Source organism: Tachypleus tridentatus, chromosome 1 (genome assembly GCF_004210375.1).
Source record: "Tachypleus tridentatus isolate NWPU-2018 chromosome 1, ASM421037v1, whole genome shotgun sequence".
NCBI lineage: Eukaryota > Metazoa > Arthropoda > Merostomata > Xiphosura > Limulidae > Tachypleus > Tachypleus tridentatus.
In genome coordinates this window covers 77,223,681-77,239,297 of record NC_134825.1, presented here as the reverse complement: position 1 = coordinate 77,239,297, position 15,617 = coordinate 77,223,681, and the positions used below count along the sequence as shown (strand labels likewise).

At 29.5% G+C, this 15,617-nt stretch overlaps 1 protein-coding gene across 2 annotated transcripts in view; it reads left to right on the top strand.

The window, feature by feature from the left end:
* The window catches only part of LOC143252954 (E3 ubiquitin-protein ligase KCMF1-like), a 55,086-nt gene extending 39,980 nt beyond the window's left edge, over window positions 1-15,106 (top strand). For both annotated transcript variants that reach the window (XM_076505910.1, XM_076505902.1), the window contains 4 exons: window positions 4,026-4,127; window positions 5,003-5,159; window positions 6,772-7,021; window positions 8,352-15,106. In XM_076505910.1, coding sequence (XP_076362025.1) covers window positions 4,026-4,127; window positions 5,003-5,159; window positions 6,772-7,021; window positions 8,352-9,006 — 1,164 coding nt within the window. In that variant the 3' untranslated portion in view covers window positions 9,007-15,106. The remainder of the gene's footprint in view (window positions 1-4,025; window positions 4,128-5,002; window positions 5,160-6,771; window positions 7,022-8,351) is intronic.
* Window positions 15,107-15,617: the final 511 nt, after the last annotated feature.

The following is a 15,617-nucleotide window of genomic DNA, read 5'->3' as shown; positions in this document are numbered from 1 at the left end:
CTTCCATCATTTATGTCATTTAAAAACTAATGAAACTTTTCTGAGACCTTTTTATTAGTTTTGTTTCAAAGATGATCCTTCTAATGGTCCTTAGCCTTCTCCATATGAGTCGCAGGTCAAAGGCCAGGTCATGTTTGTTCACTCACATTCAAAATTTTATTAAACTACAATTTTATGACCTTATGTCATTAACTTTGGTATCAAATTGTAGATTATAATTCAAATTTTCATACAATAATTTAATTTTTTGATTTTGAAAGTAAATAATAGAAAAGTGCACCTAAACTAATTTTTATGTCATGTGGTATACTGAATGCAGTACTGGTTTAAATTAGACATTTGTGATATGAGAATATGAAATATATAGTTTTGTATGAATTAGGAACTCAAACTGTCAATGTTGGAAAGCTAGAATACAAAGTAGAATCCTGTCTAATTGTCACCTGAAACGAAAAATGGATCCTTTTACAACAACAGAAAGCAATTTGCACAATGACTCAACCATGATGAGGCTCCAAAACACTTCCCAAAGCCAAAGTTGCACCACCAGAAGATTATAGTCATTGTATTATGATCTGCAACCAGTATTATTCATTACAGCTTGCTGAACCAGAATATCACTTTACTGTTAAGAATTGAAAGTTCAACAGATTGCCTCTCCAGACTTATTGCCCACTGACAAGTACTTTTTCAAGCATTTTTACAACTTTTTAAAGGACAGAAGATTCAACATCAGAGCAGAAGCAGAGAATAGCTTTAAAGAACTTTTGAGTTTTAGGACTTCAGAGTTTTATCATCATGACATAAATAATCTTGTTTATTGTTGGCAAAAGAGTTGTAGATTCACTAGGTTCCTATTTTGATTAATAAAGTTGCTTTTATTTTTTTTTATTTCTAATTAAAGTTAAAATTTAATTCCACCATTATTTTTTCAACAACCTAATATTTGCTGAAATTATTGTCATATACTGAATCAAACACACAAATCTCACTCATCTCTTTTCATTTATGGAAATGTACCTTTATGTACACGTGTATCATGACACGTGAATAGCAAATTGAATACTCGGAATGTCTCCCAAGTGGTTTTTTCAGCCAATTTCAAGTAAAACGGCATTGTTTCTTTCTTTTGAGACAAATCTTTGGGGCTGGTAACTTGAGTCTTTAGCCTGTTTGAAATTTAATTTTTATTTTAAAACCAAATACAGCATAATTACTAAACTTGATAAGCTATAGTGGAATTCTGTGATATCAATATAATAATTTATGACTTTTCAGTTATTCAAATATACATATAAAACCTAAAAAACATTGTTTCACATCCTCCATGTGCAGAATTTATTAAGACTTACCAAGCTGCAACAAGTAGTAACCAAGTACAGAGGTCAACTAGAAGAAATAATTCTTTACTTCTTTATTTACTGTTCTATAAGTTTAGGAATGTATTTGTAATTAGTAGTAACAAATGTGTATATGTATAATATAACTGAAATGTGACTATTTTACAAATATAGTTCATTAAAATACAGCTAAGACAGGTCACTTTGTAAACATTAGTTATATATTCTTGAATACAGTAACATGAGTACAGCACATCATTCTACTTCTGTAATATTAGTCAGACATTGCTGAAAAGTCAATAAAATAAAAATAATAAATACATATAAATCTATAATGTTACAACATTTTAAGTTATGTAGACTAAACATTTGTGTTGTCATTATAATATGTAGTCATTCTAGAAACAAAAAACCAAACTTTATATTTTATTTTATAATTTTTATAGTGGTTACGAGATCAGTCAAAACTGCTAAACATAGAGATTCCAATTCAATACTGAAAATAATAGATTAAATATAAAGTTTTCCTTGGAAAGTACTTGATAATTATCTGAAGGTTATAAAAATTTCACACATGAAATTTGAAAATTTTCTGATGCATAAAACTATTTTTAATCTAGAAATTAAAATTTCTCTATATGTTGGATAGTCAACATTCCCAGAGAAAAGAATTTCGAGAAATTCTGATGTTTTGTTTACAAAATCCTTGTAATGTTTATCAGTAACCTGTGAAATATTTTAAACATGTGTGTAAATTTTCAAAAATAATAGCATAACTACTGTCATGGATACTTTCATATTTATGAGCTGTGTGTATTCCACTCATTGTAATGAAAGGGTTAACAACATATTTCATTATTTTATTAACGTAAGTTAAACTTGTAGGTTTGTAATTTCCTGGATTCTCCACTAGCTTAAAAATTTTAATAAAAAATTGTTTAAGCCTCTTAATTTTTTACTTGAATCAGGAAAGTTACACTCTTGGAATTTTATGAGTTCTTCTATGTTAAATTCCAAAATTATAAATTATTCTGTTACCTTTGATTATTAAACATTACTAAAAATTTGTGACTTACTTTAGTAAATCGTGATCAGAAATTAACTGTACAGTTTTGAATCAAAATGTAACTTCTACATTTATTAATGAAGCAATTTCATTTAAGAAAATGAGTGGAAGTATTAATATAATAAATTTTTATGCTAAAGAACTAAAAATCTATAATTTTGCCATAGAAATAATACATTTTGTGTTTGGTCTGTGTGTGTTAGTATTTATCATCAAGAATTGGTTACCCAAATTACTGTAATTTTTTATATTGCATGATATACAGTGTTTTAGGATTTTCACATGAGAAACAATATAAAAAACACCTTTAAGTAAGATATATTTCCACTTTTGTTTATAGAATTTTTTTTACTTTGAATTTGAAGATAAGTACTTAATCAGTTAGGCCTGGCATGGCCAGGTGGTTAAGGCACTTGACTCGTAATCTGAGGGTCTCAGGTTCGAATTCCTCTGACACCAAGTATGCTCACCCTTTCATCTGTAGGGTCATTGTAATGCTATGGTCAATTCCATTATTCATTGGTGAAAGAGTAGCCCAAGAGTTGGAGGTGGGTGGTGATGACTAGTTGCCTTCCCTCTAGTCTTACACTGCTAAATTAAGGATAGCTAGAGCACATAGCACTTGTGTAGCTTTGTGTAAAATTCAAACCAAACTTAATCACTTAAATGAGTAAATTATTACTTTCCATAAACCAAGGATATATAGTTAATATCTAATGGGGTCAGTAGAGATATAATAACAAAAGAAGGCAGGGAAATGTTATTCATTACTGTTCTTTAAAGAACTTTTGCTTTCTTAATGTGTGGCCTCAGCTAGTGTTTATAATGTATTGAATCATGATTTGATATCCACAATTAACAATATTTTTTAGACTAAATCTCAGTATCCCATGAGGCCCATCCAGCTTTGGTGATTAGTCTTCAATTATTATACTGTGGTGTTTAAGTAAGAAAATATTCTCACCAACCTGAATGCTAAAATTTAGTTTGATATCTGCTGTGGAGAGAGCACAAATAATAATTCTGTGTAGCCTTGCACTGAAAGAAACTGAACTATCTTAAAAACTTCCTTATGTCTGTGCAAGGAAAATAAACCTTCCCTACTTCTCTTTTCCTCAAAAAGGCAGTTAGCTTGTTTGTCTGGTCATTTATCTTGCTCCTCATTTTCTTTGCAGTATTTAAGGAATCTTGTAATATAACGTTTTCCATTTATGATCAAAAACCATAATCCGTGCAATGAATAGACCAATGATATTTTAAGATACCAATCTCTGAAGTGGTATCCCATCTTTGATCTTTATGAAAGAAAAAATCTTCCATCTTTCCTTCATACAATAACTGTTAAAATACCATAACTCTGAGGATTTACACTTAATTAATTTGCTATTTCTACAGTTATATGTAAATTGCTAAAAGGCATCAAAGCATTCATGTTAATTGTCATATTTCAAATATCCACCTTATTTGAACAAGTTTTACTGACAAATCATCAAAATATTCAGGTGTATTTTGGTTTCAACTACAGTTAATTTGTGTGTGTGCTTCATTTTGTGTTATGTTCTTCACCTTAGAAGAGGTTTTAGAGACAAAAGTTTAAGATTGGTTATTTGACCTTATAGGTGTGCCCAGTTTGTGCTGCATCACCTAATGGGGAACCCAACTATGTGACTGAAGATTTTGCTGCACATCTTACCTTAGAACACCGTAGCCCACGAGATTTGATATCCTTTTAAGAGAGTATATGTGTGTGTATGCATAACATGACAAAATCTGATATTTCAGAAAACAGTGTACACAATAAAAATTTATAAAATCACAATAGTCTTAATTATTGTTTCTGAAGAAATATTTTTTGCAACACTACAGTTAATTTATGGTAATTTATTTCATAATGAAGATATTTAAGATTATGTTTATCAACTAATAATTAATACTGAATACATTAACACTTAAAACATTATATACAAATCAGCATGTTTACATGTTTCTGCCAACTAGTAATTAATAATGAAAATGATAATATTTGCAGCACTGTATATACATCAGTATGTTTACATGTTTTTGTCAACTAGTTATTAATAATAAAAATGGTAATATTTATGTATACATTAACATGAAATTGTGAAGTTTCGAAAATGGAAATGTTATGAGATTTTTTAAAAATTACTTTTGTTATCTCTGCCAGAGAAATATTTTTGTTAGTATGAAAACTCAGAAAAGGAGTTGAAGTGTTTCTTTTAAAAACTACTTATTATTTTGACCTTGATGGTCATACGATAATTGCATTTGTAATATGTTATTAGTATCTTCTAATTTTCAGTAACTGGCAGGGTTTAGCTGAACCAATATACAAGATATTAAAAGATAAAAGAACAGTTAAAAATGTTATTGAGAAAATGTGTAATGTAATTATCTTTAAAAATAAACATATATTTAAATTTCTGGTTATGTAAATGGGAAAAGGTTAAACTCCTATTTATTTAAATAGAAAGATTCTATGTTTTTGCTGCTTTTTTTTTTAGCAAAATATTTTGTTAAGTATAGGTGCTTGTACCTAACTAATAATTATAAATTTGAGCTCCTTAACCTGAAGTATGATGAAGGAACAAGTTCACGTCACATTAGAAGAATCCCTCACCCTGGAAGAGGAATGAGCAGTGCTCGTGCTCGACGGAACCAGATGCAATTTAATTCCTCAAATGGGTTGTCATCACTTTCACCTAACAGTAGGGAATCAATAAATCCTCTTGCAGGTTAGTTAATTATATATTATGTTATTAAAGTCTTGAAGATTTGATTATAAGTTGACTACAGAACTGAAAGTGGAAGGGTGAAAATATTTTTGGTAACAAGAGCTATAACAGACTGAGGTTTAATTTTAGCATAACTGCCTGGATTTGTTTCTGTGTAATTAAGCACAAAGCTAAACAGTGGGCTGTCTGTGCTCTACTCACCATTGGTATTGAAACCCAGATTCTCGCATTGTAAGTTCACAGACTTACTGTGCTACTGGAGGACAGCTGTTTGATTTATACCCTTTCACTATCTTAATGATGCAACTTTGCTTTTTGTCCTGGAAAAGTTAAGGTAAATGAAAATTTAGTTTTAATAGTTAATGTATAACAACTATGTTTGGTTTTTCTTGTTGCTGACTGGCAGAAATTCTCTAATAACAAAATGTAATTTTCTCAGGTAAAACTAGATAACATAGGTATGTACTAAGATCAGAAAAAAGCACTAGGCTTGAAGGAAATGTAGTGCAATGGAAAGATTCAAACATTGTTTTGAAATAAAAAGTAAAATTAATAAATACAAGTGAGATGTGAAGTAGCTTCCTCTAACTGGATAGCTTCATGTATGAATTAAAATTCATCTGGTAACCACCATAAGGAAACAAATCTGAATTACTTTTTTTTTTTTACTTGCTGTAGTGAGTGCAGATTTGAACAGGAGTCACAATTGTTTATTCTGAATATCTGAAACTCATAACAGTATACATCTATTTATGTTTATTTTTTATTGACTTTTGAACTGAGTACTGGTAATGATCTTGCCACACAAGTTCTAATTTACATGGCATATGCACTGCTCACATTACCATATTTAATAGCAAAAACTAGTCTGTAAACAAAAGGCTGTCAGAGTTTGGAGGATTCTTCAAATGGCATGAGTGTTAGATTTTTATTCTCTTGTTAACAGAAACTGTCTGACTGTTTAATTGTCACTCACATAGAAAACGAGATCTTTTGATTTGTACAGTGCCCACTACTTGAATAAAAGTTGTGTTAAAAAACACAAATACACCTCCAAAACATGTAGCAGCTACATTATTTTCTAATTAGACTTTTATTAAAACACTGATTTGTTTTACTATTTACATATTATTATGCCCATCAGGTATGCTTACTTAGCAATTCTGTGTTAAAAATACCATGACTGTTAACCTGCTTGTAATTATGATTGTTAAATAAAAATCTTCATTTTAAATCATCTTTAGTTGCCCTCCGCTGGTACAGCGGTATGTCTCCAGATTTACAATGCTAAAATCAGGGGTTCGATTCCCCCTCGGTGAGCTCAGCAGATAGCTCAATGTGGCTTTGCTATAAGAAAACACACACACATCTTTTGTTTTTTTAATTGGCAACAGTAGAGTGCTTTTGGAATGCAAGCTTACTAAATGTAGCTGTATTAATCATGTAGCTTCAGATACATATCCATAAACATGTATTTTTCATTCATTTTTGCTCAGAATTTAAAAACATTATAACTGTCATATATGAAATATTTTTAAGTTATATGGGAATGTTTTATTTCATATGGGTTATCTGTGAAGTACCGTTTCCTAGTTTTGTCTGTCTTTTGTAGAACTTCTCTCTCAACTGTCTGGTGTACGACGTTCATCCAACCTAAGCCAGTCTAATACAACAACTCAGCTACAACAGCTTCAGATGCAACTTCAACTAGAAAGACAGCAGGCTGCTCGACAACAGGTGGAGCGTTTACCTCGTAGACAAAACCAGACAGGAACTGCTGTTCAGTTCAACCAAGCCCTTTATTCTGAGCCAACAACTAGTCCTGCTTCATCGGCTTCAAGCTCTCGGCTTTTACTTTCAAGGTAAACTTTTATTGGATATTGTCTTGCTTAAAGATTAACTTGGTTAGTCTTAAAAATTTATTAATTTCTTTACAGATTATATAGATTTCCATTATATACTAAGAATGTAACTAAAACTGGATAAGGTGAATTGAGTATAAAAAGTAGCACAGATATAGCAAACATTTTTTTCAACACGTTTATTCACATCAGTGGACTTTTCAGAACATATGTACTCTAACATCAGCATGCACATGACCTATAAATGTGTATATTGGTGTGATTAAAGCTGTTGACAGAAATGTTTACTATATCTGTCAATAAATTAATGATTTTTCATTTCGTTTTTGTGTGAAAAAGTGTTTGGAGTATGGTTTCTGTGTTTATTAGTAGAGCAAGTTTGTTGTTATAGTTTAATTTTTGAAATGGTGAAATTGGCTTGCAGACCATAAAACAACAAAATGAAACTTAGAACTTATCTGATCCTAAATTTAAATTTTGTTATATTTTATTAGAGCATTAGGTTTATGCAAGGCACATATTTAATTATGTACTACAGCTGTAAATTGCTTCAAATTGAAGTCTGAAGTAATTTGAATCTTTATAATTAATCAAAATTGTAGTTATATTGAGCTGTGAGAACTGTTTACTGCTTTGTAAAATGGAGTTAACTGTAAAAAAAAATTATGAATTATCATGTTTGTATGGTTTACTACTTATTACTCTCCCCCCTCTACTACTTTACCTTATAAGACTGTACAATTTTTACTTGCTATGATCTCAATTCAGTAAAGGAAGTGTAGCCTCAATCAAGAGTTAATGTAAATAACCAAAACTGTCACAAAATGTATTGGTTTAAAGAATTTTCAATGTTTGCTTGGATATAAAATGTTATAAAAGAAAGGCATTTGACATATTCAGAAAATTGCAGGCAGATCTGAGGGACAGTAATGATGGGTAAAGAAAATAAACTAGTTAGCCAAAGCTTAGGCTTTAGCATTTTTTTAAACAGTCATTATTCTGTTGTTTTTTTCAGGAATAATATAACAATCCTATTCTCAGTGTAAATTATAATTAATATTTTAAAATAGTATTTGTTACAAAACCTTTTTAAAAATATCATTGAGGTTTAGTTATCATGTTCAGTGCTTTGTTTTTGCCATTTTCAAAACTTTTATCCTAGTAATTTCTTCCCCTCTCTTTATTATTATGAGGTTTTGTCATGTTGTATTTGGCTTTTTTGTAAGTTTTTTTTTGGAAATATTATAAAGTTAATTATTGCTAAATTGACACTGACACATGTTTCAAAAGTAATTTTATGGTAAGTTTCATTGTTAACTGTTTTCTTCAGGTATACAGAACCTGGTATAACTGAAACAGAACAGCAAACACTTGATGTGGATCATGCAGACCGTAGTATTTTTGTTCAAGAGTTACTACTAGCAACACTAGGAGAACAACTTTCTAGTGATGATGACTTGGACACTATTATAGGGAAGTTAGATCTAAGTGTTGCTGAGTATACTCAAGAAGGAAGTAATTCTATTGCTGTGCCATCTACTAGTGATGATTCAGAAGTAAGTAGCATAATCTCACTTGAAGGCTCTAATCAATCTAGTTTTTCTTCTGTACATCTTCATCAACAAAAACACACAGTGCCAGCTACACAACCATCTCAAACAACCCAACAAGTTAACTCCAGAGCACTGAGAAAGTCACCTAGCACCTCTTCAGCCAGACAGTCATCTCGTATCAATACCAACAGTAACTCCAGCAGTGGTCAGCCTCACCGAGAAAATGCAATGCAACAACCACCTTCAAGCTCCAGAGCAGTAGCTAGTGCCCTTTCGCATCGAGGACAATCAAGAGAAGGACCAGCTTCAAGCCGAACTGTAAGCAGAAATTCAAGTCGTGAGGGAGGCACTTCCCCTTCTTCTACCCGTAGAAAGGTGTTGAAACATGTAGATGATAGAAACAAATCTAACGAGCCTCCTCCTCCTCACTGATTAACTATGTTTTAGGAAAGATGTTGCTACATCTTTAACAGTAAGGGAAATACTTTTATTCCTCTAGAGTCCTTAACCTCCAGTTATTTTGTTTGAAACTCAGATTTGGCCCAGAACTTTATAGTACCTGTGATTTCTTTTAGCTTGATTCTTTGGGTATATGTATGAGTGGATGCATTCTTTTTCAAAGTTATGTTATTTGGGGACACCTAATTATGAAAAGTATAAACCAGGCATGAATATTTTTAGCTATATTATATAACTATAACTATGTCTCTTACTCAAAGGTTTTGAATGTTCCTCTTCAGTGTGGTAAGTTTCCTTGTTGTTTTATTCAGCTAGCTTATGTTTTGTGTTTCTAATTGATGACAATTTCAGGAAAAATATGTGCAGAAAAAAAATATGTTGATTATTTTAAGTAAATATTAGGGAAAAGGATCTGCTCTATTTTGTTATGGGTAATATGGAAAAGTTTTCCATCTTCCTCTTATGTGAGTTTGACTGTAGAAATCAAATATTTACTTTATAATGTAGTTGTTGACATTAAAAAAAACACTTTTGACCAGCACTAATCTGTGTTAACACATCATTTGTACAACAAAAAAAAAAGTTTAATGTATGTCCATTTAAAAATGGTTTTTTGGGTTTTTTTAAGCTTGTGAAGAAAGGGCACTAGTCATGATGAAAAAAAGTTTGCTAGTATTAAATTTTGTTGTTTGAAAGGAGATGTCTAAACAGTGAATTTTTGACAAGAAGTAAAAAAACTTGTATCAGTTGACAGAACTTGTTTATTGGTTGGATGATGTACAATGTACGTATGAGTGATTAATCTTTGCCATTTCAGGAAATGCTCTTTCCTATGTAAAGTTAAGGACACAGATGCCAGATGAAACTAGGTTTAAAGGAAAGTGCGCGCCTATGTGGATATATATATATATACATGTGTGTGTGTATATATATATATATATATTATTAATTTGTATGTTGAGTAATGTTTAACAAGTATCTTGTTAGTTTTAATGCTCAACAAGTGTAAAAAGTGTGCCTGCTTTTTTGCATGTGTTATGTAAGAGTGTGTGTGCATGCATTCATGCAATCAAGTTGCCTTGAATTAGGCTTAAGTAGTAGTGATTATGTAGGGGTTTAATTTAAATTGTTGTATTAAGCTTCACACTGCTAGAAAGTACTCACTCTGCAAAACAATTTGTACGGTAAAAGAAACATTTTAGTTACCATTCCTGACATCCAAATAAATAAAAGCAGTTCAAAAAAATTCTAATAATACAAAAATATTAAGTAGTATTCAAATCTCTGTGGTTCAACTATGATGAAACTTGTAAGCCATTAAAATGATGAATATGTTAGAATCTCTTGATTTTTTGTCACACATATATGTATGTGTGTGTGTGTTCTTTAAGGACTTTTGACATTTTTTTATTTTTTTGTTGACAAAGACTGATAAAAAATGCTTTTTAAATTGGAAAGACATCTGAAAATCTAGGTGAAAGGAATTTAACAGATTTGATTTTGTTCAAGGTTTTGTTGAGTATGTGTTTATTTCTTACTTATATACACGTATGCATGCCAGATATAAATTTGTAGTTCTATGTAAGATAATTTGAAAACTTTTTTTTCATCAAAATTAATTGTATTCTCACATAACTTAAATTTATAAGTTAATGATGTATAATATGAAATTTGTGTTATTAAATTTCTTATAATAGATGAAAATATGTTTCTTATATAAGGTTCCTACTTATGTGGTAAAATAAAGCAAATGAGGAAACATTTAAATATTAGATTTTTCTGTAAAATGTGATACCAGCTGGAATTGGGAGCTCATTTTGTATATACATCAAGAATATCTTCTCTTACTCCACAGAAAATGTATTAATTTTTTATTGCCCAATAAACCATCTGCTTATATCTTAGGACACTTTCTACATATATATGTATGTATGTATCTGTGTGTGTGTGTGTGTGTGCATAAGTAATACAATATTTTAAATTTAAATCAAAGCTGTCAAAGTGAGTAGAAGACTGCAGTAGTTAAAATACATAGGAACCATTCTAGATGTGATTTTATTATGCTTGTTTAATATTCCAGATGTTGACTTTTCATACTTGCCAATCTGCATACTAGCAGTGATGTTGGCATGTTTGCATATACAAATTTTAAATTGAAAGAGAACTACTTTATCAGAAAGAATCTATAAAAAAAAAATTTTTTTTGTAGTTCAAAGTATTTCTATTGCATGTTTAGAGGAAATATGTAATTGAAATATAATAATCCATATGAAGATATAATAATAATAACTACAAGTACTGCAGCACCTTTAATTAATGACAACAGAGGAAGATTGATTTACCAATCTCCACTATTAACTATCCTGGTTAATTATTGTAAGGGATTTTTATGATTAAATACAATTACCACTTAATTGTATTTTGTAATTGTTTATTTTTTCTAACACATTTCATGACTGTCATCTTGGCCAATAATAATAATTTGAAATTGATAATTGCAATATTATACACGAGGACTACAATTTCTGTTACAGGTTTCCTAGTACAGGGATTTGTTTAACTCCATGCAAAAGCAGAGTTCTTATGATGAGACAAAATAAAGCAGTTAAAACTACATTTATTGGTGAATTTTATTTTATGACTAGAAATACCAGTATTTGAAACTACACCAAAACAGTTGAGAAGCAATATATCAGATAGTCTTACATATTTTACTGTTGTTTTATTTATAAAACTTTAATTTTGATGGCATTAATTCCAACATATTTTGGAAAATAAGATTCAGGTGAAATATATGAAGACATCTTGTTTAAAAAAAAATGAAATTGCAAATGTATGTTAACTTTCATTCTAAATGGTTTTTTTTGTGTGTGTAAATTAGTTGTTCAGTTAAATACAAGGATTTATCAATAATTTTGAGCTTCCTTTACACACACCACAAGCTATTACAAATAACCTGTTGTTTTTAATAATGTCTTCTTGTTAGCAATATATCAAAGTAATGTGTGCCAAATTGATCTTGCAAGCATAAATTAATCACTTCTTTCAAGAAGGTCTGACTTTGCAAAATCATTAAACATTCAACAGTGGACACTTATGTTTATATTTGGTATTTGTATAGTTATTTGATGCTTTCTACAGTTTTTCTTTCAAACCTATACATTTTAGTAATGAAAAAATGTTATGTAGCCAATAAAATGGGAAAATCAGTAACAGCTAATCAGAAATTTATTATTTTATGTCATAATTTTAATATATATTGGTTATTAAAGGGCACAAGTAGAGCTTTAAATTAGAAATATATTACATGATACAGAAATTGGCAGTTATATTTTTATGAACTTTTCAATTTGTGGATATTATAATTTCTCAGTTTTAACGTGACATTTTAAAACAACATAAAAAACTTAAACTGAAATATGGTTAATTATTTTATGTGCCAGAAATTTTTGTTTTAATTTATTTTACAACTGCCCAAACAGTTGTTAAAATGTTTAAAGGACCATTTTCTTTCAAAGATGCAATTCTTTTTCTACAAGATAAGAGTCTGTAAAAACCTAGTTAGTTTAAGCTAAAGCATTTTGGTGCATCTATATAAAGTTAATACATATTTGATTAAAGTATACCCTTATTAATGACTATAGTATGGTTATAAAAAATATAAGTTAAAATGGAAAAGTCACTGACAAAACTCAATTTTAGTACAGATTAATTCAAAATATTCATCCAAATTTATTTAAAAACTGTAAAATAAAAATAACAGTATTCTTGCATTTATGTAGGATATAAAAACATTTGTAACAAGAATCAGAGTGATAATTAACTATTTCATTTTCATGAATGCTAAAAAATATTAATCTGACTTGAATAATCTTGACTTAACATATAAAGTCATAAAAAAGAACACCAGAGACAAAGCTGTAATGATTAGGATTCAGTTCCTATTTAACCTTAACAACAAAAGAAACCTCTTCTGTCTACTCTCCAATACATAGATGTCTGATAACAAATGATTTTTTATTTCAAGGTTGGTAAATGTTTCTGATTTTTATGGTTCTTTATTCATGTACAGTCATCTTAACCTTTTGAAATCTTGAAAATAATTGTAAAAAGAAATATTATTTTAACATCAGTATTTACTGCTGTTATATTTTCAACAGAATTTTGTCTCTCAAACTGAAAAGTTGAGGAATATCAAATAGGCAGAATTTTTTATATATTTCTGTGAACTTGGTTTCTAAGACAGTAAGTCTTCTAAGAAGCAGAAAGTGTAAAAACAGTTTTATTACAGAAATTTTTAAAAATAAAAAATTGCTTCATAAAAGCAAAACCAATGATTGTGAATTATGTTTTTTATCTTCTATTTGTAAATTTATTCCAGTGGTGTACTACCTTTTAGAATTCTGCTTTAGTGAGACTTTTGAGAAATAAAATATTTGGAGTGCCCCTTTTTTAGAGGAGGTTGATTTTGGGTATTGCTGCTGAAAAATAATTCAGTTTAAGTTGATTAAAATTTACAGGTCATTTATGATGTTTAAGTTTATCCCAGAGTAATATGTAAAGTGTATTATTCTCTCAAATATTTGTAACCAAAGAGTGCCATTCCCACAAATAAATATATACATTTAATATCTTCCTTTCACCACAACGTAATAAGAACATGCATCAAATCTAACTGAAATGGTGCATTTAAAATATTGTTGTTATTAAACAGTTGTGCTATTATTATGTGATTATTAGTTTCCATACTTAACTGATGTTTATGATACTACTTTAATTTCATTATATATATATATATGAAAAATGTATTGCAAAATTACCACTTAATACTATGTATGGCATGTAGGTTTGTCATTACAAACTGTAACAGGTTTTGTTCTTCAAAATGTATTACTTGTATATTATGAATATATAAGTAATAAATTTTTAAACAAATGGAAGTTTTCTGGGGCAAAGTAAGATGGCCATGATTAGTTGTATTGCCTTGTCTTCATTAGTTTGGATTGTTATGTATTTATATTTAATTGTAACTTTTTGTGTGTTTCTTCATGTGTGCAAACCTCCTAAATTTCAATTGTAAAATATTGCAAGCTATTAGTGTCTGAGCAGGTATAAAAATATTTTTGTTTCATTGCTACCAGTACAAAGATAGAGCAGTAAGACTTGTAATATTTATTGTTGATGTTTTAATGAAATTAATGCTATTAAGGAAGTTGTTAAATAGGACAACATCAAGGGATAGGAGAAACTGTACACGTTATAGATGTACATGAGGTATGGAGTTAGTCTTGAGTATCTGTGTGGGTTAGTCATTACAAAGTGTAACAGGTTTTGTTCTTAAATCTATGGCGTTTTCAAGCATTTGTACAATATTTGTTTCATGTGTAGCTAAAGCATGACTTTTTGAGTTTATTTAATATCAGAGTGAACAGATATGATTGATGTTTATTCTGTTTTTACTGAATTTTGTTGGCATTAATAAACTGGTTGTATCATGTACCAACAATTAGCCTATTTTGATTACATACAGTGTTAGTGATAATTAATTGTTTCTAAGGAATTTTTAGTTTATTGAAAAAAGACAAGGAAGTGGTGAATTTTGAAGGATGAAAAATATTATACTTTCAGTACAATAGCATTTAATATCCCTATGTAGATTAAAATTATTACAGAACCAATAGTGCATGATTTCTTCTCTGTTATGTATAGGTAGTTTTCAGGTCATTATTAAATGCTTAAGAAAACTTGAAATTGTTGCAAGTAAAAAACTAGAAGTATTTTAATTTTGCTACTTATTAAGCTAGTGTTTATAATTTGTATAGATTGCAAAATTAGGATTACTGTGTATTTACAGACAATCTAAATCACATGCTATTATTTGAGTAAATTACGTGACTCTCACATCAGGATTGTTTATAATATTACAGGCTTGAAAAATTACTGTTAATGGTTTGGTGCTTTCTAGCAGTGTGGAAAATTTGGGCCTTCTGATACAGGTTTCAGAAGCTTATAATACAATATTACTAATATGTATGAATAAAAAAAAGAGATTAATAAAACATTGTTACACTTCCATCTGTCTGTTTTTCTTTTCAATATTTTTAGTAATCCAAACTATGTGTTGTTGCTTTTTTAAGTCATATCAATCCCCTTTTAACTTTGTTGTCATACAACAGTCTTGGTCTGCATATATTTTAGAGTGCTGTTTTTGTGTCAGACTAGCTCAGTATATGGTTAAGTGTTTGCTTGGTACATTTGTATTATGATGATACAAGCATTTAATAATTTTCTTATGTTCATGTATGCAAGTTTCTTGGCAGATTTCATTTTATTAAGCTTTGGTTAAATGGGTGACCTTCAAATGATATACTTCTCAATGGCACTTTGATCAGTGTTTTGCTGATGAGTGAAATGCAGTAGCTGTATTTCTTATACAGTTTCTTTGTGTTTGTTGGCAAATTAGAGAGTGAAAACTAGATATATATTAATTGATTAAGCTTTACTTCCCTTCCTGGAAAAACAACAAATTAAAATCAAAGCTCTATGATGTTTAAGATATAATAGCTTAAACTCTTAAAACAGTT